The 25,817-nt window shown below is 45.1% G+C and overlaps 2 protein-coding genes across 2 annotated transcripts in view; both read left to right on the top strand.

The window, feature by feature from the left end:
• Positions 1-1,182, top strand: part of LOC144502759 (protein NipSnap homolog 1-like) — a 34,522-nt gene extending 33,340 nt beyond the window's left edge. Inside the window, exon 10 of the mRNA XM_078227023.1 lies at positions 71-1,182. Coding sequence (XP_078083149.1) covers positions 71-135 — 65 coding nt within the window. The 3' untranslated portion in view covers positions 136-1,182. The remainder of the gene's footprint in view (positions 1-70) is intronic.
• A 2,932-nt stretch (positions 1,183-4,114) lies between these two features.
• The window catches only part of cfap73 (cilia and flagella associated protein 73), a 45,891-nt gene continuing 24,188 nt past the window's right edge, over positions 4,115-25,817 (top strand). The window contains exons 1-3 of the mRNA XM_078226093.1: positions 4,115-4,169; positions 10,352-10,406; positions 24,282-24,387. Of these exons, the coding sequence (XP_078082219.1) occupies positions 4,115-4,169; positions 10,352-10,406; positions 24,282-24,387 (216 nt within the window). The remainder of the gene's footprint in view (positions 4,170-10,351; positions 10,407-24,281; positions 24,388-25,817) is intronic.

The raw sequence follows: 25,817 nt of genomic DNA, 5'->3' as shown, positions 1-25,817 counted from the left end.
TTTGATTTGATTGAATTGGAAAAGTACAAAAACAATGGTTAACTCTATCCCTGTGTCTTAATTCTTACAGTTCCATTGATCCGCTACATGGAATCACGGATTATGATGCCGCTTAAAGTCTCTACTTTACAATGATGACCCCTTGGTTTTCTTCTATTCCAATTGGACATAAATCCTGCACAAATTAATGTAGTCCTCAGTGTTTTTCCTTGAATGTTAGCGTTCATCTAAAATGTAACCATCCTCATGGGAAGATTGTTGTTTACTAGAAATATAGTAGCAGGTTGCACTTTAACCAGCATTTTACATGAATGACAGAATAGTCTCCCATTTGAGAATATCGCCATTCTGTCACTGATAATTGCAATGCTGGATTAATTCCACTATTTCTAACCTGTGTGTCAAATCTGTGTCAAATTTCAGGTGCGTATATTGGCACAAAGATAGAGACTACTGCTGAGTTGAATCACAAATTATTTTATTTTCTGTTAACATCTTTTGCTGTGTGTGGCCATTTATTACATCCAAAGGGATAGTATTTAATGTACAGGATCACTGATGGTTTTTAGATGCCTTTCTAGACTCTCTTAAAGCTTGACATCAGGAAAGTGACAGCATCGCTCACTTGAAAGCGACTGAGTGGTATTAAAATGTTTTAAAATGTCCCAGTAATTTACAGGGGTGATTTTGGAATACAATGCACTTTACGTGCTGTCAAGTCTCGACAACAAATTACTCTCATGCTTTCCCGAATTTCTCAATGTTCCTTTTTTAGTGGATGTTTTATACAAACCCTCCTTCTTGTTCAATAAAATGGTTACTAATGACTGGCTGACATGAATTGCCATTGGAAAACTAGACCACTGAAAATTAAGGCCACAAATTTCTGACGTTGGAAACAAAATTTGGTGCTGCAATAATTCAAGACTTTCTTATAATTTAAGAGGAAAATTGAGAAGCTGCTTACGTGTCTGACGCTGTACTCAGTGCACATTTTATAATCTGATTTGGGGGAATGATCTAATGTTGAATAGACCTTGAATTATTTCACAATCTGTTTACACTTGAAGTCTTGAAAATGTGCTGTTGATTCCTTTTTTGTGATTAATGTTTGTGATGTATTTTTAAAGAAAGTGTACAAATTTTAATTCTACAACTAATTAAAATATACATTTTTGAGGTATCTTGTGAGCTGGAACTTTTCTTGAAGTAGAATTTATCAGAGGAATTGTTTCTGTTTGGAAAAATTGGGCAACTATTCTATAGTTGCACATGGCATATGTGGCGGACCCAGATATCTGGACAATTGCAGCTTTTCCCCGTACTGTCTCTCACTCATTTGTAGAAAGGACACTTGTGGACGATAGACTCTTGATGTTGTCAGTCATCTCCGCAGTCTGAGTCTCCGCTCCTCAGTCTCCTGTTGATGCTCACGCTCTCCTTGACCTTGCCCCATATGCAGTGCCTCCTGCTGGAGCGGCACGCACAGACACCTTTCCCTCCTTCACCTTCTTCCTCCAATGAGAATTTGTATAAAAGCTCTCTGGACCGCTGAATCCATTCTTACTTTTCATAAATCCCTACAATGCAGAAGGAGGCCATTCAACCCATCGGGTCTGCACTGACAACAATCCCACCCAGGCCCTATCCCTGTAACCCCACATATTTACCCTGCTAATCCCTCTAACTATGCATCCTGGGACACTAAGGGTCAATTTAGCATAGTCAATCAACCTAACCCGCACATCTTTGGACTATGGGAGGAAACTGGAGCAACCCCACACAGAACATGAAAACTTCACACAGACAGTGACCCAAGCTAGGAATTGAACTCAGGTCCCTGGAGTTGTGAGGCAGCAGTGCTAACCATTGTGCCACCATGCCATCCCCTTCTGCCTCCCTTCTGAAAAGATTGAATCCTGATCTTGCAGAAGCAACTCTTCAGTTGTAGGCAATGCCATAAAACAAAATTTACTGCCTGGGTGCTGGCTGGCCTCACCCTGGAGCTCCCCAAACAGATTCTTATTTCTACTGAGTCAGCTGGTCAGCTGACCAGCACATCATTTTGTCATTGGTTACATAGTTTACTGGGTCAGCTGACCCTTATAGCTTGTTACCATTGGTCACACTACAACAGATCCAATGTTATCATTGGTTACATTCTAACATTGAAGACCAGAATGATTAAAGGGTGCTGAAAGGAAAGATGAGCACAAAAGACCTTTGGGAGAAGTTGGGCAGATAAATTCTGCATTGTTCCTCCTGCTATCTTATCTCTGGGACTCTAGCAGACACAGAGAGGTTAGCAGCATTCCATTCCAGTGATGTGACATCTGGAGCCCTGTGGGACTGAGAACTTGTGAATTACCTCATTGAACTAATGTGGCTCTAACCTCCATTCATAACTATGAGCGTTTGTTTGCTCATGGCGAATGAATGGGATCTGTTTGGACACTGATGAATGGGATTGATTGTTAACTGATGCCCCTTCACTGGCAGAATTGATGCAGCTGTGCCCCTTCATGATAGCCTTCACGCTCCGAGGCTACATTCCTGTCTTTCACAATGTAGCTTTTCCAAATTTGACGTGAGACCATTGAGTTATTAAAGGCGCAAAATTAGAAATCTGACTTGCCCTTGCTCCCCTGGCAATGTGCTTTGTGTAATCGACTTGGACCGAATCCACTGTAGCAGCACCAACAAGTGAGTATGGATTCCAAGAAGGAGCCCCAGAGCCCAACTTAGTGGTCCTTCCACCCTCCATCATACCCCTCCCAGACAGAACTGATCTTAGGTAAAATGGCATCTTCCAAGATTGAAACTAAGTGTCGAGATGACGGTGCTCGACCTGCCCTCCCTCACTATCCACATGCCTCTGATTTACCTGGAGCCTCATGATGTGCAGGTAGAGATGCCACCTTTTATTCTCCAGCCTCTCCCACTAATATGTCGCTGTGATGGTGGACATTGATGCCCTCCCCCCTGCCCATCGCCTGCGAGGCACCCCTGACTCATGTGCACCTGTACCCACTCCATCTGGAGGCCATATACACCCTCACTTACAGGGGTCCCCCTGCCATGAGAGCTTCACATACCTCGCCACCCCTCTCCCTGTTTATGTGTTCCCTGTCTGCAAGCTTTAGATAAATGTGTGACCTTCAGCATACCCTCTGCAGCCCAGCACAGAGTCCACCACACCCAGGGACATCAACTGCAAGACAGCCCTGCACACCAAGTTGTGTTTTTTTTCATGTGGAGCACACAGCCCATGCCTCTCCCTGCAGCAGGGGTACAGCATGCCCCCCAGTGATGGTTCCTGCTACATGCCCGCTGCTCTTCTGCACTGCCTCCTATCTCTGACTTCAGAGTGTGAGGTCCACATAGTCCCCGGCTGTCCATCACCTGTGACTCCCTTCCATTTTGCAGCAGGAATGCCTGTACTCTCTAACTCCTATCCGTCGGACCCTGAAATTAAACAGGGGCGTTGACGTAATTCCTGTTTCCAAAGAAGACCATGGACAACAGTGTCCTTCACAAAGCATTGCAATCCCAACCTCTTCATGTGAACCATCCCTAATGTGCCACACTAACAGACACCCACCCCATAATCTGCGATCAGCGCACATCCCCTTCCAGTAACACATGTGCTATCCCTTAGACCCCCTTGCTTGTCTGTGTGTCACGCAGCCTTGTCGAGGTCCAGATTCCCTCCCCTTAGTCTTCTGTCTGCCTCCCATTGTTCATCCCCTCCTTGCCCCTCTATCTGCCATTGTGAGCCCTCACCTTCGCCCCCTCCTCCTTGCACAGTCATCCTTCCACACTGCCCCCTCGTGCTTTCCCTTACCCACCCATCATTGCACAGCTCTCCTTCCAATTTGCCCCCCTTGACTTTGTCAGCCAATCTCCTGGCCTCATCACACACCCCACCCATGGCCAAAATTCGGACCTTTGCTACGGTGGCTGCATGAGTCCCGCAGCACAGTGCTGTCCAGATAGACACTGGTGTGGTAGCAATGGGAGGGAGGAGGCCCCAGTACTCCCCAACTCCATGCGCTGCACTGATCTGACTCAGTGGAACAGGAGGGTCTATGGGTCCATCAGCACAGGAGGGTCCATGGGTCCAGACCAGCTTGGCATGGAGATGAAGGGCAGGAATCTCAAGATCTCTGGTAAACTGAGAACTGCCTTGTGCATGCCACCCTTTATCAATCAGGGTTCAGAACAGCACCATTTCCCGCCGGCGTGACACAAGATTGGAAGGCTTGATGGGATTCTGGTGGGCAGCTGTTTCAATGAGCATTCATGAGATGCAAATGAATGAAAATAGCTTTCACGCCACCAGCCAGCAAGAAGATCAATCTGCCATTAACTCACCACTGGGAGAATTGCAATGTGATTTTACCCCAGTGAGTTTCCTACTTTTTGGCACCCACTAGATTCTCTGTTCCTGTCACCACTGAACCCGCTACAGATGGGAATGGAGAACTCCGCTCATTGACCCTATGATTTCAGCTAGCGAGTTGGAGACAGGACAGGACGGGGGGAAACTTTGATCTCTCGGGCAAAGTAACAGTTTGCAGCTGGGCTGTTTCCCCAGCAAAATGCAAGAAGTGAAGGAAAGCTTCCCAACAAAAATTAGATTCACAAAATCAAACCTTGTTACTTACAGAATTGGTAGACTCCAAACACTGGTTTCTGCATCAGGGTGAAGTCATAGAGAATCCTGTCACAGAATCCCGACAGAGCAGAAGGAGGCTCACTGAGTCTGCCCCGACCACAATCCCACCCAGGCCCTATTCCCGTAACCCCACACATTTACCCTGCCCAGAATAAAGTCAGGCAGCCATGCTTGTCCCCCATCTGTTAGTTCTCCTGCTTGTGGTTTTCTGTGAGGCAGAGGGAGGTGTGCTAGTTAGAGTGGTCCAGTATGTTCTGGAGAATCTACCAGTTATGGTTGAATAGTTACAATGTCTTCACATTGTGGGATATGGCTGTAAGGAATGTAGGAATGCAAAGCATAATGTGAGAGTGAGCTGAGGCTCTGAATGTGGCTGTTGTTATGGCTGATGCAGATTGTTGATCGGCAAGTGAGGTCACTGAATCTTGCAGCATTGGCCCCGATAGCTATTTACTCCCACTGCCTTAAGGAGGGCCTCCCAGCCCCCTGTGAATACAAGATCTCACTCTTCCTCTCCAGCTCCCACAGGAAGCTCTCAGTGCTGCATTAGGTGGAGGAGGCTCTCTGCCATGTTGTGCCATTCTTGTGTCTCTCCCAGGTCAAACTCACTTTTACAAAAGCTTCTAGCAGCTGTTCCAGTCAAAAGGTACCTCCCTTTTCAGCAGCGCAGACTAGATTGAAGTCATACCAACTGCCACACCGCCTCCAAAGGACCCCTCTCCCTCTCCCCTCCATAAAACCTTTACAGGTTTGTAGATACCCAATACTATGCGTTGTGCTAGTTGCAGGCTACAATCATATAAATGTGCAAGCAGCATCAAGGAAGGATTAATTGTGCATTGTGATCCTTGTGCTCATTTATGTGGACTATCGAATTTTAGCCCCCAAAATGTCTTATTTTACACAGGTTCCCATTTTTTCCATTTACTTTTGACCTTAGGTAGTCGATTAATTTTCATCTTCTGAAGGAAGCACAAGAGGGCAGTTGAAGGTTGGGGTGGTTCTGGGGTGAGGGTTGCCAGATGATGTAAGTTAGCACAGTGCTTTTCATCTCTTGCCACTGGGTTTGATTTTAACATAGACTGCTCTGGACTGAACCGATGACAGACCCAGAGGCCTGATGAACATTCATTTTTCTCTCCTTGTTGGCTGCAAGGATCCAATCGTTGGGCCACCTCAATCTACTTCAGAATGGATATGTTAACACCGCACAAAATATGTGCTATAGAATGCCTGCAGTGCAGAAGGGGGCCATTCGGCCCTTCAAGTCTGCACCAATTCTCCGAAAGAGCATCTTGCCTATTCTCGTAACCCCATACATTGACCCCGCTAATCTCTCTAACCAAGACATCTTGGGCCACGAAGGGGCAATTTAGCAAGGCCAATCCACCTAACTCGTACATTTTGGGAGGAAGCTGGAGCACCCAGAGGAAACACACGGGGAGAACGTGCAAACTCCACACCACCACCCAAGGCTGGAATCGAACCCAGGTCCCTAGCACTGTGAGGCAGCAGTGCTAACTACTGTGACACTGTGCCGTCTTAGCACTAACTGGCAACCTCACTCAGAGGGACCACAAAATCCCTAGATAAGAAAATGCACATTCATTAGTATGGTAATTAATTCACTTCAGAGGCTGAGATTAATCAACATTTTGAGCAAGAGTGAACTTTCCATCTGATTGTGCAGTACTCAAATAGATTCGGAAGTGCTTTATGATGAGACTTGGTGCACTAAAATCTCTCACTTTGAGTGGGAAAGTTAACAAGAGGGAAGAAAGAGAAAATAATTCAGACCTGAAGCCATAGTACTCTGATTTCAGACTAGGTAAGAGGTGGCAATTTTAGTTGACTGGACCAATAGCTTTTTCAGACAAAACTGCTGGAAACATTCATCAAGTTAGTCAGCATGTGTGAAAAGAGAGAGAGAGAGAGAGAGACAGAGTAAGAGATAGGTCGATGATTATTAGAACTGGAAGATATTGGACCAATGGTTCTCAAACCAGTGTTCCTTGGGGGTCTGTGGAGAATTCACGGGTGTGGTCCATGCAATAATATGAACTGCACCCTTTGTTGAAATGGCATGGGTCAGTTGCTGTTATTTTGATTTCCTTCATCCACTCGAGTGACACAGCCAGGGAGGGGCTCAGTCACTGGAGAGTTGGATGTCACACCCAAGGCTTGGCACCCTTGCACAGCAATGCGGCGCTGCGGTGGCACCGCTGCCTCACAGTGCCAGGGACCCGGGTTCAATTCTGGCCTTGGGTGACTGTGTGGAGTTTGCACTTTCTCTCTGTGCCTGCGTGGGTTTCCTCCGGGTGCTCCGGTTTCCTCCCACATTCCAAAGATGTGCAGGTTAGGTTGATTGATCATGTTAAAAAAATTCTCCTTAGTGTCCCAAGATGTGTAGGTTAGGGGGGATTAGCCTTGGGAAATATGTGGGGTTAACGGATAGGGTCTGGGTGGGACGCTCCTTCGCAGAGTCGGTGCAGATTCGAAGGGTCAGCTTCTGCACTGTAAGGTTTCTATGATCTATGGTCTATGATAAGCAATCACTAGTTGGGCACTAGGCCGAGAAGGTACTGAAAACAAACACCTAACAACATTTGCAGGGCCTTGGACAGACAGATTCACGGAAGGATATACAGGAGGCTCCAGAAGCAGCAGGAGTGGATACGCAGGGCTGGAATTGTGGGTTGGTAGGAAGGAGTCACCACGTCAGCCTTGATGATCAAGTCAAACTTCATTCACTGAGTATGGAGGCTGGGCCTGTGACTTGACCCAGACTAATAACGCCACAGTTCAAGTAACTGACAGTGTCCCAATAGCAGGAATTCCACACACTAGGCACCATGTTAGTGATTCCAATGCAGAACAACTGGAGGGAGGGAAGAATATCCTGAAACACCCAGTTGTACAGTGTGTAGACAGGCAGTGGAGGGTTACAACAGAATACAGTGCCAGTCTTCCTAAGAGGAGTCTCCGAGACTACTTCCCACTCTGGAAAGAGCAAGAAGGTGTTGTGTGATGAAGTATTCAACATGCACGCTACTGAACCCGCACGGTTACTTTTTCAGCGAAAGAAGCGATAAAGTTTTCATATCAAAGTTCGGCACAATTTCAAGCAAATTCCTTTAACAGGACGTTATTGAACTTTACAAACTGTAAATGCACAAGGAGTTTATGGGGTTGTAATTTAGATGGTGGTGGGGTGGGTGGCATGATTACCCATCTATTTGTAAACCAATCCTTCAACTCAAAACATTGCCACCTCTATTCCATTCAACATCTTGCAGCCTGACAAAAGTCCATTGGTCTAAAGCAATATCTGAGTTTTCCTGGCCTGTTGGTTTTGGGCTTGAGGGGGAGGGGCGGGGGGGAGGGGTGGGGGGCGGTGGGGGGGGGGGGAGGGGCGGGGGGGAGGGGTGGGGGGCGGTGGGGGGGGGGGGGGGGGGCGGGGCGGGGAAACAGTGTCAGGGCGACTCACTGACACATTCCTGTCCAGGAGCGATTGTTCCTAGGTTGTCTGAGGAGGGGTTCATTTGCATTTGCAGAATGAAAGCCCCAGTGAGGGGTGATCTTCGGGTCACTCTGTCATTTTGTTGGTGACAGAGATCCATCCCATCATCTCAAAGGAGGCTCATCAGAGTTGGCTGCAAGGTGACTAACCATCCTGTATTTTACAGAATCGCACTGTAATTCAGCACGTTGTCAGGTACTGTTTCCTCCCAGGACGCCATTCATCGGAATCTTTGTAGAAAGCAGTGCCGCCTGTGCCAGCCTCCGCCCCAGACTCTCGATTAACACCACAGATTGCATTCACATAGATCCACAATCACGGCCTCCGCCAACCTGGAAGTGGGTTTGTCCCCCACTCCGATTCACCTGTTGGACTATATACCCACGGTTATTTAATTATTGATGTGCAGGTCAGCAATGAGAGCATCTCCAATGTTGAGGTGCCCAAGGGGTCTCCCACCTGTCTCAGTAGCACCCACCTCCTTCCTGCGCTCAGGCTGCCCAGGCCCCAAACACAGCTACTGCCTCTCTGCTTTGGGTCTGAAGCATCAGGAGGAGAGTGAGCTCAGAGGGGGGCAATCGGGAAGACTGTGATACCAGTCTGTGCGGGCTTGGGGCCCCCATTCAGTCCAGGGGATCTGGTGGTGGTGCAGGTGGGGGTGGGTCTGCCCAGTATTAACCCTGTTTCTCTGTCCCCTTAGATGTTCTGGAATGTTTCCAGCATTTTTTTGTTTTCTTTATTTCAACTTTCCCCTGTTTCCACAGTATTTTTACTTCCATTTCCCTGTAACCTGTGTCTCATTTGACCAGATTATGTTCCTCAGCAATGGTCTCACACTGGGGGTGGCAGGATGGCACAATGGTCAGCACTGCTGCCTCACAGCACCAAATTATGAAAGGTATAGATAGGGTGAACGGTGGGAAGCTTTTCCCCAGGTCGGTGGTGACGTTCACGAGGGGTCATAGGTTCAAGGTGAAGGCGGGGAGGTTTAACACAGATATCAGAAGGACATATTTTACACAGAGGATGGTGGGGGCCTGGAATGCGCTGCCAGGCAAGGTGGTGGAGGCGGGGACACTGGGAACGTTTAAGACTTATCTAGATAGCCATATGAACGGAGTGGGAATGGAGGGATACAAAAGAATGGTCTAGTTTGGACCAGGGAGCGGCACGGGCTTGGAGGGCCGAAGGGCCTGTTCCTGTGCTGTATTGTTCTTTGTTCAGGGACCTGGGTTCAATTCTGGCCTCAGGTGACTGTGCAGAGTTTGCACGTTGTCTGCGTGGGTTTCCTCTGGGTGCTCCGGTTTCCTCCCACACACCATAGATGTGCAGGTTACGTAAGAACATAAGAATTAGGAGCAGCAGTAGGCCATCTATCCTCTCGAGCCTGCTCCGCCATTCAATAAGACCATTGGCTGATCTTTTTGTGGACTCAGCTCCACTTACCCGCCCGCTCACCATAACTATTAATTCCTTTACTGTTCAAAAATGTATCTATCCTTGCCTTAAAAACATTCAATGATGTAGCCTCAACTGCTTCAGGTGGACTTGCCAGGCTAAATTGCCCCTTAGTGTCCCAATTTGTGCAGGTTAGATGGATGGTAAATGTGTGGGGTTATGGGGATAGGGCAGGGAAGGTGGCATGGGTAGGATACACTGTCGAAGAGTTGGTACAGACTCGATGGGCCGAATGTCCTCTTCTGCACTGTAGGGAGTCTCTGATTCTTGGATGATTCGGGCAAACACATGGAGGAGCAAGATCCAGACTTAAATCACAGCGATCAGATTCCTTATGCGTTCAGTCTTTTCAATGTCCGCTTTGAGAATGGAGTTTACCAGCTTGGGGCATTCTTGCTGTTAATATAAATTAGATGAGGATTGCTTGCTATCACACACAGGGCTATACGGCATGGCTATAGCAGCGAGTCCTGAACTGCAAGCAGCATTTTACTGTTGACCGCATAGTTACATTAAGGCAATACCTTTGTCCACGAGAGAGCGTTTCGGAAGTGGGTCATGTTGCCCAAGTAACAAGGTTTCCTATCCCTATGGTTACCTGCTCAGGGGTAAAACAGACACATTTCCTGCATCTGGGTCCAGTGTCCTGGTTTCCGCCTCTGCAGAATAACACATTTGTTTCTAATTTTAACAAGAAATGGAAAATGTTTTCGGGGATTATTATGATGCCATATTCGAAGAGAAGCTACTGTAAGTCAAACATGGGCTTGTTCCCTCCCCCTGCCTTTGCTACTACTTTGCACATTGTTACAGTTTTGGAGTGATCGGCTAAAGGAATTTCTTTACGATTAACAAAATGGATTTTTTTTTACGTTAACGAGAGCTCGGGATAGAATACTTTGGATTTGCAAACATTTTCTCTCTCAATTATTTAAGTGTACATGGGATGAAGGAGAAATTGAGTTAATGCTGTAAGGATTCCGGTTCTGTCTTATTGCTGATACAACGCCGTTAGAATGGCAGTAACTAATAGCGGACTAAACAAGAAAGTTAATGACTTCTGTTCTGTTGAAGCTGGGGTCGTTCACTTTGGGCAGAGAAAGGGAATTCAATGCAGATGTTGAAATCATTAAGGTTTTGATACAGGAAGTAATTGGCAGCTGTTTACAACTGGCAGGAAGGCAGATAACCAAAGGACACAGATTTAAGCACTTTGCAAAAGAACTAAGGAGATAAGATGGGAATATGCACTGCCTGGTGATATGCACTTCCTGAAAGTGTGTTGGAAGCCAATAAAATGGTCACTTTAAAAAAGGAACTGGATTAATAATTGTAGAGGTGAGATTTGCGGGGCTTTGGGGGAAAGACAGAGCTGGCACAGGTATGATGGGCCGAATGGTTGTAAGGAAGGGAGTTCCAGGATTTTGACTCAGCAATGGTGTTGATGTTATTTTATAAAACTGTTAAGGGCCGAGTTTTTCCACTTACCTGGAAGTCCTGCTTCCGGGGCTGGAAGTGGGAGCTGACTCCACTTCAGTGAGTGACAGGACTCAAGGTGAGACATTGGTGGCAGTGGGAATAATTCCAGCAGCCAGCCCCCAGCACCTGCCTGACCAATAAGAGGGCTGGCAGCTCAGCAGCGCCACCACTGATGATGGCCACTGCTGAGGTTGCAACTCAATAGCGGGCACTCTTGTAAGAGAGGTAGGTTAGGCTGGGGGAAGCCAGGGCACTGCCATTGTTGCAGGAATGGTCATTGGCCACTTTGAGGGGAGAGGGATTGGTGAACAGTCCTCCATGGGCAATGGAGCATTCATCAAGCAAGGATCCCCTCATGAACTTGCTGGGAGGCCACCAGGTTTACCTGGCAGTCCTTCCATGCAGCAGTGGGCCATTCCATGGGTAAAATGCCCGTGGAGATGGGAAGTGGTGCCCTCGACTCCCCCCCTCTCCCTTCCCCATCCCATCAAATGGCCTCCTTCTGTACTGTAGGGATTCTATAAAATTTAGGTAATTATAGTTAAGGTTTAAATATAGTTTGATCATGGATCAGCGATTCTACAAAACCTGAAAGTGCCTTTACCTGTTTGAAGTAACATTTTGTTTTTTGTGATAATCAATGGGTGTGTCTCATTATTGCCGTCCTGTGTGGTCATCAGTAGGTAATAAAGCAATTTTCTCACAGGTCTCCCAACTCCTTATTAGGTGATATTTTTGTGCAAACACAGTGGAGTCTATGTATAAAACTATTTATACAATTTCAATCCTCTCGAGCAGAACTTACAGCTAGGTGAATAATGATATGGAAGTAATCTCACAACACCAGGTTAAAGTCCAACAGGTTTATTTGGTAGCATGAGCTTTCAGAGCACTGCCCCTTCATCAGGTGAGTGGAGGATTTGTTTCACAAACAGGGCATTTATAGACACAAACTCAATTATAAGATAATGGTTGGAATGTGAGTTTTAACATGTAATCAAGTCTTTACAGGTGCAGACAATGTGAGTGGAGAGAGGGTTATGCACAAGTTAAAGAGGTGTGAATTGTCTCCAGCCAGGACAGTTAGTGAGGTTTTGCAAGCCTTGCAAAATCTCAGCACTCACATTGTCTGCACCTGTAAAGACTTGATTACCGATTTAGGATCCAGGTTGGAGAATATACAAACTGATCTCACTGAGGGTCCATACATTTGACAAGAATAGGAGACACACCTGCTCAGACCATATTAAAACTCATAAATGAGAAAGAGCCAATGTCCTCCTCTAGAATGTTAATTGATCAAAATAAGCAGTCGCCTCTTGAAATATTTTGAAAATTTCTGGATTTAAACATGGCTGAGGGGTAGTGTAGTTGGCCCACATCTGGTTTTCTTAACTGTTTCAAAGGACAAAGAACAAAGAAAATTACAGCACAGGAACAGGCCCTTCAGCCCTCCAAGCCTGCACTGGCCATGCTGCCAGTCTGAACTAAAACCCCCTACCCTACCGGGCACCATATCCCTCTATTCCCATCCTATTCATATATTTGTCAAGATGCCCCATAAAAGTCACTTACTACAGATAAGATGTTGGAAAATTGCTTGTAATGCCGGATCTTAAACATAATGGGCGGGATTTTCCGGTCAATCCGGAAAATCCCGCCCGAGGTCAATGGATCTTTGCATGGTCGTGTCCCGCCCGCTATGATTCCCATGGCAGGTGTACTCCCAATAAAAGACATAGCCAGGCAAAAGGTGGTTAATATGCCAATTGGAAAGATATGTTTCCAGAAGACGTTAAGGAGCGTTAAGGGCTCCTGTAGGTTTTCTAGGAGTTTGGAAAAACATTGTCCACCATTGTGGTTGGAAAACTCAACCTAGGAGAGTCACAGCCCTTTTTGAAAGAAATGAGAGGTTGTTCAGAGCAGAACGGTTGACACCAAGAAAGGCAATCCAGCTTTTGGGTAGCTGTACAAGCAGTCGAGCAGCAAGAATCTGCGAAGAGAAGAGATTTAATCCTTCGACTGTCAGATAGAGTACAGAGCACTCTTCTGTTTAACATGAACTGATAACCCACTGAATTGGATGGCACTGCCTGCTCTTTATTTAGTATCATTATATGAATATAGGTTGGACCAATTGAACTAAGTGACAGTTCACATTGCTGCGTGCATTTCATCTTAATGTGGAATAAGAACAAAGAACAAAGAACAGTACAGCACAGCAACAGGCCCTTCAGCCCAAGAAGTCTGTGCCGCCAAAGATGCCTCTCTAATATAATATTTTCTTGCCTCTACATGGTCCATATCCCTCTATTCCCTGCATATTCATGTATCTATCCAGATGCCTCTTGTACATTGTTATAGAATCTGCTTCCACCACCTCCTCCGGCAGCTGGTTCCAGGCGTTCACCACCCTCTGTGTGAAAAACCTGCCCCTTATATCTCTTTTAAACTTTCACACTCTCACTTGCAACCTATGCCCCCGAATAATTGACCCTTCAACTCTGGGAAAAAGATTCTGACTATCCACTCCATCCAAGCCCGTCATAACCTTGTAAACCTCTATCAGGTCCCCCCTCATCCTCCGATGCTCCAATGAAAACAATCCAAGTTTGTTCAAACTTTCTTCATAGTCCAGGTCCTCCAAACCAGGCAACATCCTGGTAAATCTCTTCTGCACCCTTTCCAATGCATCAACATTCTTCCGGTAGTGTGGCGACCAGAATCGTACACAATACTCCAAATGCAGCCTAACCAAAGTCTTATACAGCTGCAATATGATTTTCCAATTCCGATACCCAACGCCCCGACCAGTGAAGGCCAGCATGCCAAATGCCTTCTTGACCACCTTGTCCACCTGAGTTGTCACCTTTAGGGAACTGTAAATTTGCAGACCTAGATCCCACTAATATTTCTAAGGGCTGTACTACTTACTGTATGCTTTCCTTCTGCAGTAGAGCTTCCAAATTGCATCACCTCACATTTGTCCGGATTAAATTCTATCTGCCATCTTTCGGCCCAAGCCTCCTGCCATTTTATATCCTACTGTATCTTCTGACAATCCTCCTCACTATCCGCTACTCCCCCAATTTTTGTATCCTCTGCAAATTTACTAATCAGACCACCTACATTTTCCTCCAAATCATTTAGATATATTACAAACAACAGAGGTCCCAGCACTGATCCTAGTGGAATACCGCGTGTCACAGACCTCTGGTTAGAAAAGTACCCTTCCACTGCTACTCTCTGACTCTACGCCCAAGCCAGTTTTGTATCCATCTTATCAGCTCGCCTCGGATCCCATATGACTTCACCTTCTGTGTCAGCCTGCCATGAGTAACCTTATTGAAGGCTTTACTAAAGTCCATATACACAACATCCACTGCCCTGCCCTGGTCAATCTTTCATATCACTTCCTCAAAGAGCTCAATCAAGTTTGTGAGACACGACCTCCCCTTCACAAAACCATGCTGCCTATCGCTAATAAGCCTATTCTCTTCCAGATGTGAGTGCATCCTGTCCCGAAGAATCTTCTCCAATAATTTCCCCACCATTGATGTAAGGCTCACCGGCCTGTAATTTTCCAGATTGTCTCTTCTGTCCTTCTTAAACAGAGGAACAATGTTAGCTACTCTCTAGTCCTCTGGTACCTCGCCCGTGACTAAAGAAGATACAAAGATTTTGGCCAAGGTCTCAGAAATTTCTTCCCTCACCTCTCCCAGTATTCTGGGATAGACTTTATCTGGCCTTGTGGACTTGTTCCCCTTAATGTTTTTCAAAACATTAAGAGAGACATTTCAATACCTCCTCTCTTTTTATTTCAACGTGTCCTAGAATGTCAACATCCTCCTTTCTACACTCACCATCCACCATATCCTTCTCCTTTGTGAATACTGATGCAAAGTACTCGTTAATCACCTCCTGGCTCCACACACAAATTCCCTCCACTGTCCTTGGGTAGACCCACCCTTTCCTTAGCTACCCTCTTCCTCCTTATATACGCATAAAAAGCCTTGGGATTCTCCTGAAAACTGCCTGCCAAGAACATTTCATGGCCCCTTTTTGCCCTCCTAAGACACTGTTTAAGCTCTTTCCTGCTATCTTTGTATTCCTCAAGACTCTTATCTGTTTCCAATTTCCTGAAATTTATGCATGCCTCCTTCTTCTTTTTCACTAAGCTCACAATCTTTCTTGTCATCCAGGGTTCCCGAATCTTGCCATCTTTATCCTTCATTTTTACAGTGACATACTTGCCTTGAATTGTTATCAACTGACTTTTAAAAGACTCCTACATATCGGATGTGGATTTACCCTCAAACAGCCACCCCCAGTCTACATTCTCTAGCTCCTGCCTAATACTGTTGTAGTTAGCCTTCCCCCAGTTTAGTACTTTAACTCTGAGACTACTATCCTTTTCTACAAATGTCTTGAAACTTATAGAATTGTGGTCACTGTTCCCAAAATGGTCCCCCACTGAGACATCAATCATCTGTCTGGGCTCGTTTTCCAGAACCAGGTCTAAGGCAGCCCCCTCCCAAGTTGGACTATCTACATATTGCCTCAAGAAACACTCTTGGACACACTGAACAAACTCTACCCTGTCCAAGCCCCCAGCACTAAAGGAATCCCAGTCTATGTTGGGGAAATTAAAATCATCCATCACAACAACCCTGTTGTTTTTACATCTTCCCTTAATCTGCTGACATATCAGTTCCTCCACTTCACACTGGCTGTTGGGAGGTCTTAGTATAATACCAACAGTGTGATTGCACCACTCCTGTTCCTGAGTTTTACCCATATGGCCTCACTGCATGATCCCATCAAGGTGTCCTCCCTCTGTATAGCTGTGACATTCTCCCTAATCAGTAAAGCAACACCCCCACCTCTTTTGTCACCCTCTCTATCTCGCCTAAAGCATCTACATCCTGGAATGCTAAGCTGTCAGTCCTGCCCTTCTTTCATCCAATCCCCTGTAATTGCCACAACATTATAGTTCCATGTAGTAATCCAAGCTTTAAGTTCATCTGCCTTGCCTATCATACTCCTTGCGTTAAAGCAAATACACCTCAGACCATACGTCCTGTCATGTTTTGTAAACTCTCTCTGTGTTTTATTTCTCTTAGCCTTACTGGACCCATTCACTGAGTTCTCCACAGTCTCTGTACTCTGTACTGTGGCCCTTTTTGATTTTTGTCTTTGGTTTCTCTGCCTTCCATTTTTTCCTTTACTGCCTTTTATTTCTAACCCCACTTTACTTCCTTTTGTCTTCCTGCATCGGTTCCCATCCCCCTAGCACATTAGTTTAAACCCTCCCCAACAGCACTAGCAAACACTCCCTCTGGGACATTGGTTCCAGTCCTGCCCAGGTGCAGACTGTCCAATTTGTACTGGTCCCTCCTCCCCCAGAACCGGTTCCAATGTCCCAGGAATTTGAATCCCTCCCTCTTGCACCATCCCTTAAGCCATGTATTCATTTTAGCTATCCTGACATTCCTACTCTGACTAGCACACGGCACTGCTAATGATCCTGAGAATACTACCTTTGAGGTCCTACTTTTTAGTTTAACTCCGAACTCCCTAAATTCAACTTATAGGACCTCATCCTGTTTTTTTACCTATAGTGTTGGTGCCTATATGCACCAAGACAGCTGGCTGTTCATCCTCTCCCTCCAGAATGCCCTGCAGCCACTCTGAGACATCCTTGACCTTTGCGCCAGGGAGGCAACATACCATCCTGGAGTCTTGTTTGCGGCTGCAGAAATGCCTGTCTATTCCCCTTACAATTGAATCCCCTCTCACTATAGCTCTGCCTCTCTTTTTCTTGCTCTCCTGCACAGCAGAACCAGCCACAGTGCCATGAACCTGGCTGCTGCCACCTTCCCCTGGTGAGCCATCTCCCCCAACAGTATCCAAAATGGTATATCTGTTTTGGAGGGAGATGACCGTAGGGAACCCCTGCACTTCCTTCCTACTTTTCCTCTGTCTGGTGGCCACCCATTGCATATCTCCCTCAGTATTTTTTTTTTGCGGTGTGACCAACTATCTGAACGTGCTTTCCACGACTTCCTCAGTATCGTGGATGCTCCAAAGTGAATCCATCTGCAGTTCCAGAGTCATCAGTCAGTCTAACAGGAGCTGCAGTTGGACACAATTCTTGAACGTGAAGGAGTCAGGGACACCAGCAGGGTTCCTGAATTCCCACATTGCACAAGAGGAGTATCACGAAAAGACAGCACTCAGGAGAGGTTACGATAGTCCCCATCTCACAAAATATGACACAGTGTCTGGAAAGGCTCAGTAGACCAAGGTCCACCACACTACGAAAACAAAAAGGGACGGTCAATAGGGAATTAAAGGTGCTATATTTAAATGCCCGCAGTGTCCGGAACAAGATAGATGAGCTTGTGGCCCAGATTGTGACTGGCAGGTATGATGTGGTAGGCATCACAGAGACGTGGTTGCAGGGGGTTCAGGACTGGCAGTTAAACATCCAGGGATTCACAACCTATCGAAAAGACAGAGGGGTGGGTAGAGGGGGCGGGGTTGCCTTGTTAATTAGAAATGAAATTAAATCAATAGCACTAAACGACATAGGGTCAGACGATGTGGAGTCTGTGTGGGTAGAGTTGAGGAACCACAAAGGCAAAAAAACCATAATGGGAGTTATGTACAGGCCTCCTGACAGTGGTCAGGACCAGGGGCACAAAATGCACCACGAAATAGAAAGGGCATGTCAGAAAGGCAAGGTCACAGTGATCATGGGGGATTTCAATATGCAGGTGGACTGGGTAAATAATGTTGCCAGTGGACCCAAAGAAAGGGAATTCATTGAATGTTTACAGGATGGCTTTTTGGAACAGCTTGTGATGGAGCCCACGAGGGAACAGGCTATTCTGGACTTAGTGTTATGTAATGAGCCAGACGTGATAAAAGATCTTAAAGTAAGGGAACACTTAGGAAGCAGTGATCATAATATGGTAGAATTCAGTCTGCAATTTGAAAGAAGGAAGGCAGAATCAGATGTGAAGGTTCTACAGTTAAATAAAGGTAATTACAGGCGCATGAGGGAGGAACTGACAAAAATCGACTGGAAGCAGAGCCTAATGGGAAAGACAGTAGAACAGCAATGGCAGGAGTTTCTGGGAGTAATTGAGGACACAGTGCAGAGGTTCATCCCAAACAAAAGAAAGGTTATCAGAGGGGGGATTAGGCAGCCATGGCTGACAAAGGAAGTCAGGGAATGCATCAAGGCAAAAGAGAGAGCCTATAATGTGGCAAAGAGTAGTGGGAAGTCAGAAGATTGGGAAGGCTATAAAAACAAACAGAGGATAACAAAGAGAGAAATAAGGAAGGAGAGGATCAAATATGAAGGTAGGCTAGCCAGTAACATTAGGAATGATAGTAAAAGTTTCTTTAAATACATTAAAAACAAACGGGAGGCAAAAGTAGACATTGGGCCGCTCCAAAATGACGCTGGTAATCTAGTGATGGGAGACAAGGAAATAGCTGAGGAACTTAATAAGTACTTTGCGTCAGTCTTCACAGTAGAAGACATGAGTAATATCCCAACAATTCAGGAAAGTCAGGGGGCAGAGTTGAATATGGTTGCCATCACAAAGGAGAAAGTGCTAGAGAAACTAAAAGGTCTGAAAATTGATAAATCTCCGGGCCCAGATGGGCTACATCCTAGAGTTCTAAAGGAGATAGCTGAAGAAATAGTGGAGGCGTTAGTTATGATCTTTCAAAAGTCACTGGAGTCAGGGAAAGTCCCAGAGGATTGGAAAATCGCTGTTGTAACCCCACTGTTCAAGAAGGGAACAAGAAAAAAGATGGAAAATTATAGGCCAATTAGCCTAACCTCAGTTGTTGGCAAAATTCTAGAATCCATCGTTAAGGATGAGATTTCTAAATTCTTGGAAGTGCAGGGTCGGATTAAGACAAGTCAGCATGGATTTAGTAAGGGGAGGTCGTGCCTGACAAACCTGTTAGAGTTCTTTGAAGAGATAACAAATAGGTTAGACCAAGGAGAGCCAATGGATGTTATCTATCTTGACTTCCAAAAGGCCTTTGACAAGGTGCCTCACGGGAGACTGCTGAGTAAAATAAGGGCCCATGGTATTCGAGGCAAGGTACTAACATGGATTGACGATTGGCTGTCAGACAGAAGGCAGAGAGTTGGGATAAAAGGTTCTTTCTCAGAATGGCAACCGGTGACAAGTGGTGTCCCGCAGGGTTCAGTGTTGGGGCCACAGCTGTTCTCTTTATATATTAACGATCTAGATGACGGGACTGGGAGCATTCTGGCCAAGTTTGCCGATGATACAAAGATAGGTGGAGGGGCAGGTAGTATTGAGGAGGTGGGGAGGCTGCAGAAAGATTTAGACAGTTTAGGAGAGTGGTCCAAGAAGTGGCTGATGAAATTCAACGTGGGCAAGTGCGAGGTCGTACACTTTGGAAAAAAGAATAGAGGCATGGACTATTTTCTAAACGGTGACAAAATTCATAATGCTAAAGTGCAAAGGGACTTGGGAGTCCTAGTCCAGGATTCTCTAAAGGTAAACTTGCAGGTTGAGTCCGTAATTAAGAAAGCAAATGTAATGTTGTCATTTATCTCAAGAGGCTTGGAATACAAAAGCAGGGATGTACTTCTGAGGCTTTATAAAGCACTGGCTAGGCCCCATTTGGAGTACTGTGAGCAATTTTGGGCCCACACCTCAGGAAGGACATACTGGCACTGGAGCGGGTCCAGCGGAGATTCACACGGATGATCCCAGGAATGGTAGGCCTGACATACGATGAACGTCTGAGGATCTTGGGATTATATTCATTGGAGTTTAGGAGGTTGAGGGGAGATCTGATAGAAACTTACAAGATAATGAACGGCTTAGATAGGATGGACGTAGGGAAGTTGTTTCCATTAACAGGGGAGACTAGGACGCGGGGGCACAGCCTTAGAATAAAAGGGAGTCACTTTAGAACAGAGATGAGGAGAAATTTCTTCAGCCAGAGAGTGGTGGGTCTGTGGAATTCATTGCCACAGAGGGCTGTGGAGGCCGAGACGTTGAGCGTCTTCAAGACAGAAATTGATAAATTCTTGATTTCTCGAGGAATTAAGGGCTATGGGGAGAGAGCGGGTAAATGGAGTTGAAATCAACCATGATTGAATGGTGGAGTGGACTCGATGGGCCGAATGGCCTTACTTCCGCTCCTATGTCTTATGGTCTTATAGTATGACACGGGTCTGGGATCTCCTGCCATGACTTAACCCTTAAATTAACTTACAATAACTACAATGCCAAGAGAAAACAGAAAAGAAAAACTACTCACCAGTCACCAGCCAATCACTTACCTGCTGGCTGTGATGCCATGGTTCGATTTCTTTCTACCTCTTACTTGCCCTCGAGTCTCCCTCACAGGTCCACCTCTCCACTCCTCCCGGAGATGAGGAGCACCTCTTTGCCCTCAGCACCGAACTCCCACTCAGCTCCAAATTTCCGATACCCTCACTCTGGCTGAATCTCACTCCAGCTGCATTCTCTCTCCCACAAGTGTGCACAAGCTCACTGGTCCTGAACTGCCAGATTGTATGTGGTTCTGTTCGGATTTGATGAACAGCAGCAATTACTACAGAATCCAATCCCTGTGGTTATTTGTGAATTTGCTAGTGTGTCAGCAGGTAGGCCAGCTGCCTGAATCCCCGAGCACACTCTGAACAGGTGAATGGTTTCTCCCAGATTTGAATTCACTGGTGTGTCAAAAGAATGGATGAAGTTGTGAATCCTTTCTCACAGACGGAACAAATGAACAGTCTCTCGCTGGTGTGTCAGAAGGTTGGCTGAATTAGTGAATCCCTTCTCACACACATAGCGGCCTCTCCCCGGTGTGAACTCACTGATGTGTCAACAGCTGGGGCAACTGATTGAATTCCTTTCCACACACACACAGCTCTCCCCACTGTGAACTCGCTGGTGTACTAGTAGCTCGGATGAGTGAGTGAATCCCTTTCCACACACACAAAAGAGGAACAGTCTCTCCACTGTGTAAAATTGCTGGTGTCTCAGATTAATGGTCGACTGAGTGAATCCCTTCTCACATGTGGAGCAGGTGAAAGGCTTCTCCCCAGTGAGAGTGTCGATGAATACATCAGCTCATGGTCCGAGACAAACTTGACCACTTCTATGGCTGTTTCTGTCTACTTTTTCATAGAATCATAGAATCCCTACAGTGCAGAAGGAGGCCATTCAGTCCATCGAGCCTGCATCGACAACAATCCCACCCAAACCCTTTCCCCACAATCCCACATATTTAACCTGCTAATCCCCCAACATTAAGGGGCAATTTAGCATGGCCAATCAACCTAACCTGCACATCTTTGACTGTGGGAGGAAACGTGGAGCACCTGGAGGAAACTGATGCAGACACGGGGAGAACATACAAACTCCACACAGACAGTCACCCGAGACTGTATTTGAACCCAAGACTTTGGCACTGTGAGGCAGCAGTGCTAACCACTGTGCCACCGTGCCGCCCATTTCGAGAGATTGAAGAAAAACATGTGCAAAAAAACCTGATTATCTAACTTACAAAGGGATAGTATTGTTAAATCCCCAAGTTACTGCATTGTATAAACATTGTTCAAATCAACTAAGTTTCTCAGGACAGTGACTAGTTTTATGGAACTCATGAAGGTATCAATAACATGTCCAACTGGACTAATAATGATTGTGCTGTAAACGCAACAGGCCTTTGGCCAGTGTTGGGGTTGAATGCAACATTGCTGGTGATGGTGAGCCTGACTGTCCTGTCAATGTCCAATGTGTTGATTTGTATTAGTTTGACTGTCACTCAGCAGGAGCCTATGGCAACAGGGTCACTCTCCTCCATTTCAGATAAAAGAAATGGCAGGGTTGTTATTTTTAAATTTGCTGTTTGATTTAGCAAATTGTTAGCAACAGGACCTCAGTATTTAAGATTCTACTTGGAAATCCAAGTCCTTTTCATTTAAAAAAAAAACATTTTTTTAATACTCAAGAACTTGCAATACATATTAACTGGTCAAGTCATAAAGGCTTGCTGTAACAGCAGTTCTCCTTGGAGCAAAGGAGGTTGAGGGGAGATTTGATTGAGATGTTCAAGATTAGGATGGCAGGCTTGCATAATGTAGACAAAGAAAAGCTGTTCCTATGAGCTGACGGTACAAGGATCAGGGGACACAGATTTAAGGCTGTTGGCAAGAGATAAAATGGGGATGTGAGAAAATGAGTGGAAATGAACTCACTGTCCACAAGGTTGGTGGAAGCAGGGGTGATCAATGGTTTCAAAAGGAAATTGTTCAGGCACTTGAGAGAAATTAATTTGCAGGGCTATGGGAATAGAATTAGTACAGATTGAAGATTGGCTAGCTAACAGGAAACAGAGAGTTGGCATAAATGGGTCTTTTTCTTGTTGGTAGGATGTGGCAAGTGGTGTGCCACAGTGATCAGTGCCGGGGCCCCAATCTTTTATAATTTGTATAGATGATTTGGATGAAGGGACTGAAGGTATGGTAGCTAAATTTGCTGGTGACACAAAAATAGGCAGGAAAGTAAGTTGTGAAGAGTACATAAGGAAGCTACAATGGGACATAGATAGGTTAGGCAAATGAGTAAAAATCTTGCAAGTGGAGTATAATGTGAAATATGAAATAGTGCATTTTGAGACAAAGAATAAAAGATGGGTTGAATGGCCTCCTCCTGCACTGTAGGGATTGAATGATTCTATGATTCTATGAAATGTTATTGTTTATTGTAAGGAGAACTGGTTACAAAAGCAGGGAAGTTGTGCTTCAATTGCAAAGGGCATGGGTGAGACCATATCTGGAGCATTGTGTACAGTGCTGATCTCCTTATCTAATGATATATGTAAATACATTAGAGGCAGTTCAGAGGAGGTTTACCAGACTAATACCAGGAATGGGCAGGTTGTCTTATGAGGAAAAGTTGGAGAGGTTAGTTTGTATCCAATAGAGTTTAGAAGAATAAGAGGCAACTTGATAGAAACCTTTAAGATCCTGAAGGGTAATAGCAGGATGGATGTAGAGAGGATGTTTCCTCTTGTCAGAAAATCTGGAACTAGAAATAAAGGTTGAAATTAGAATTTTTTTCTCTGAGCGTCGTGAGTCTCGAACTTTCTTTCTTAAAGGGCAGTGGATGCAGAACCTTTAAATATTTTTGAGCAGAGCTAGAATGGCCTCCTGCTGCACTGTAGGGATTGTAGGATCCTATGGATACTCCATCTCCTAATTCATACGCTTGTCTGTTCATATGAATTGTGGAGTGGAACTCACTGGATTTGCCTATGAAAAGATGACATGAACATGCTGCGTCAAAGTGCCAGAGTTACTGACTCTATTACTCAACTCGGTTGGATTCTGGACAGAGTTAATGTGTAGGAATCTCGGAGGTGGTCAAAGAAACGGTCACACCAGAGCAGAAATGAATTTCAGGTAAATAGGTTAAGCAAAGGGAAGAGTGCATCCTTGAGAGGCTGGCGAGAAGGGTTCTAAAAGGCATCGGAGAAGCAGAATGTGTGGAATTGAATAAATTAAATGTGGAAAATTGAAGAAAACTTTGTGAAGTGTGTGAGTGTACTTATGTGAATCTGAGATTTGCTGGATTTGAAACAATAGTGGGGTGCCGCTGTTGTTTGTGGAAGTCATGGTACCAGTTGCTACATTTAATTGAAATTGTCAATTTTGGCAGGAAGAATAAAAGAAAAGCTTATTATCCAAAAAGGTGCAGAGGGATCTGGGTGTCCGAGTGCATGAATCACAAAAGGCTAGTATACAGGTACAGCAAGTACTGAGATCTTGTTGCTAACAATCTGCTAAATCAACGTCCAAACAGCAGATTTAAAAGTAACAACCCTGTCTTTTTTTTAATCTAAAAAGGAGAATGACCCTCTTGTCACAGCTCCTGCTGAGCAAAAAAGTCAAGCAAAAAGCATATCCAAAGGTTGATCGTCTCAGACAATAAATTTAAACAAATTTTCCATTGACTATTTTGCAAAATCTCTCTGTGTTGTGTATAATTCTGTTAAGTCAAGCCGAGAATGAAATGAGTAATAATATATATGAACCTCGAGTTGTTTCTCTTGTTTTTCCTGAAGCAAAATGCCAGAGCAAGAACAAATTCCTTCAGCTAATGTCACTGCGTTATTGGAGAAAAGACGAGAACTGGCGGAGGTGGAGGCAGCGCTTGCTAGTCAAAAGGAGGTAAAAGAAACTGGCGGGGCAAAGGTTAAAATCTGGGTTCATAAATCAAAAAGGATATATGGTATTAAAAATCTCCTTTCTCCCTTGTCTTCTACCCCCTAAAAGAACCACCATTCTATGTATTGAAGCAGTTTCCAAATTAGCAAATACTGTTCCAAACCTTCAGTCATCTCTCCAGATTGTTGTTTTTGCAATCTGAAGTCTACCCTACTTTATTACAGCATATTTCACCCAGCTATTTTCAATGCCAGAGATTGCCTGTCAATCCATGTGGAAATTAAACCTTTGAACAGTTAAGAGTTTATGATTAACCTCAGAAAATTATTCAACTTCTTTCTGAGTAATTAAACATTTATCACCTTGGGTGGGCTTTTGTTCATAGATCAGCAATTCTTAATGTGTTTATTTTCAATTCTGGCATTATTAGTGATTTTCTGTTCTTAAAATCATACTGTGATGCATAATTTCAGTCTTGTCTGTTGTATGAGTTTCTCTTTGTTTATCTGGAATCAACACCATTCAACACAAGTTAAAGAGACTAGCATTTAGCAATTGGAGCTAAAACAATAGAATTAGAAATGAATGCATTTCTGGGACAGATTTGTAGATGTTTCAAACAAGCAAATAAGAGTGATGTTAGGAAGCTGCAGATATATTGGGCGGAACAGAATTTTGGCACAAGTGCTCAGATGTTAGTGAGGAGGACTGTTCAGGCATCAAAGTTGACAGGTCCCGGTGTGACATGAAATGATCCATTAAATACTAACAATGTGGTTTGTTGGTGGGATACCTGAGGTGACTGGTACTGCCTAAAGTTTAGACAATACAAGACTCATGAAGCCAGTGTCTCTGTATAAAGATGTAAACTTATTTATACCAGCGGTTGCCAGTTCATCAACGGGTTAAGTAGCTCTGACATAGAACACCAAAACCTCTCAGATGAATCTAACATATACAATCAAAAACAGATCAATTATAGTTTTTTATTATCAATCATTCCCGCCTTTCAGTAACTTTACAAAAGAACAAAGAACAAAGAACAGTACAGCACAGGAAACAGGCCCTTCGGCCCTCCAAGCCTGTGCCGCTCCTTGGTCCAACTAGACCAATCGTTTGTATCCCTCCATTCCCAGGCTGCTCATGTGACTATCCAGGTAAGTCTTAAACGATGTCAGCGTGCCTGCCTCCACCACCCTACTTGGCAGCGCATTCCAGGCCCCCACCACCCTCTGTGTAAAAAACGTCCCTCTGATATCCGAGTTATACTTCGCCCCTCTCAGCTTGAGCCCGTGACCCCTTGTGATCGTCACCTCCGACCTGGGAAAAAGCTTCCCACTGTTCACCCTATCTATACCCTTCATAATCTTGTACACCTCTATTAGATCTCCCCTCATTCTCCGTCTTTCCAAGGAGAACAACCCAGTCTACCC

The sequence above is a fragment of the Mustelus asterias genome, chromosome 13, assembly GCF_964213995.1.
Source record: "Mustelus asterias chromosome 13, sMusAst1.hap1.1, whole genome shotgun sequence".
Taxonomy (NCBI): Eukaryota; Metazoa; Chordata; class Chondrichthyes; order Carcharhiniformes; family Triakidae; genus Mustelus; species Mustelus asterias.
Note: the sequence above shows the minus strand (reverse complement) of the source record. Positions and strands in the feature narration are given on the sequence as shown.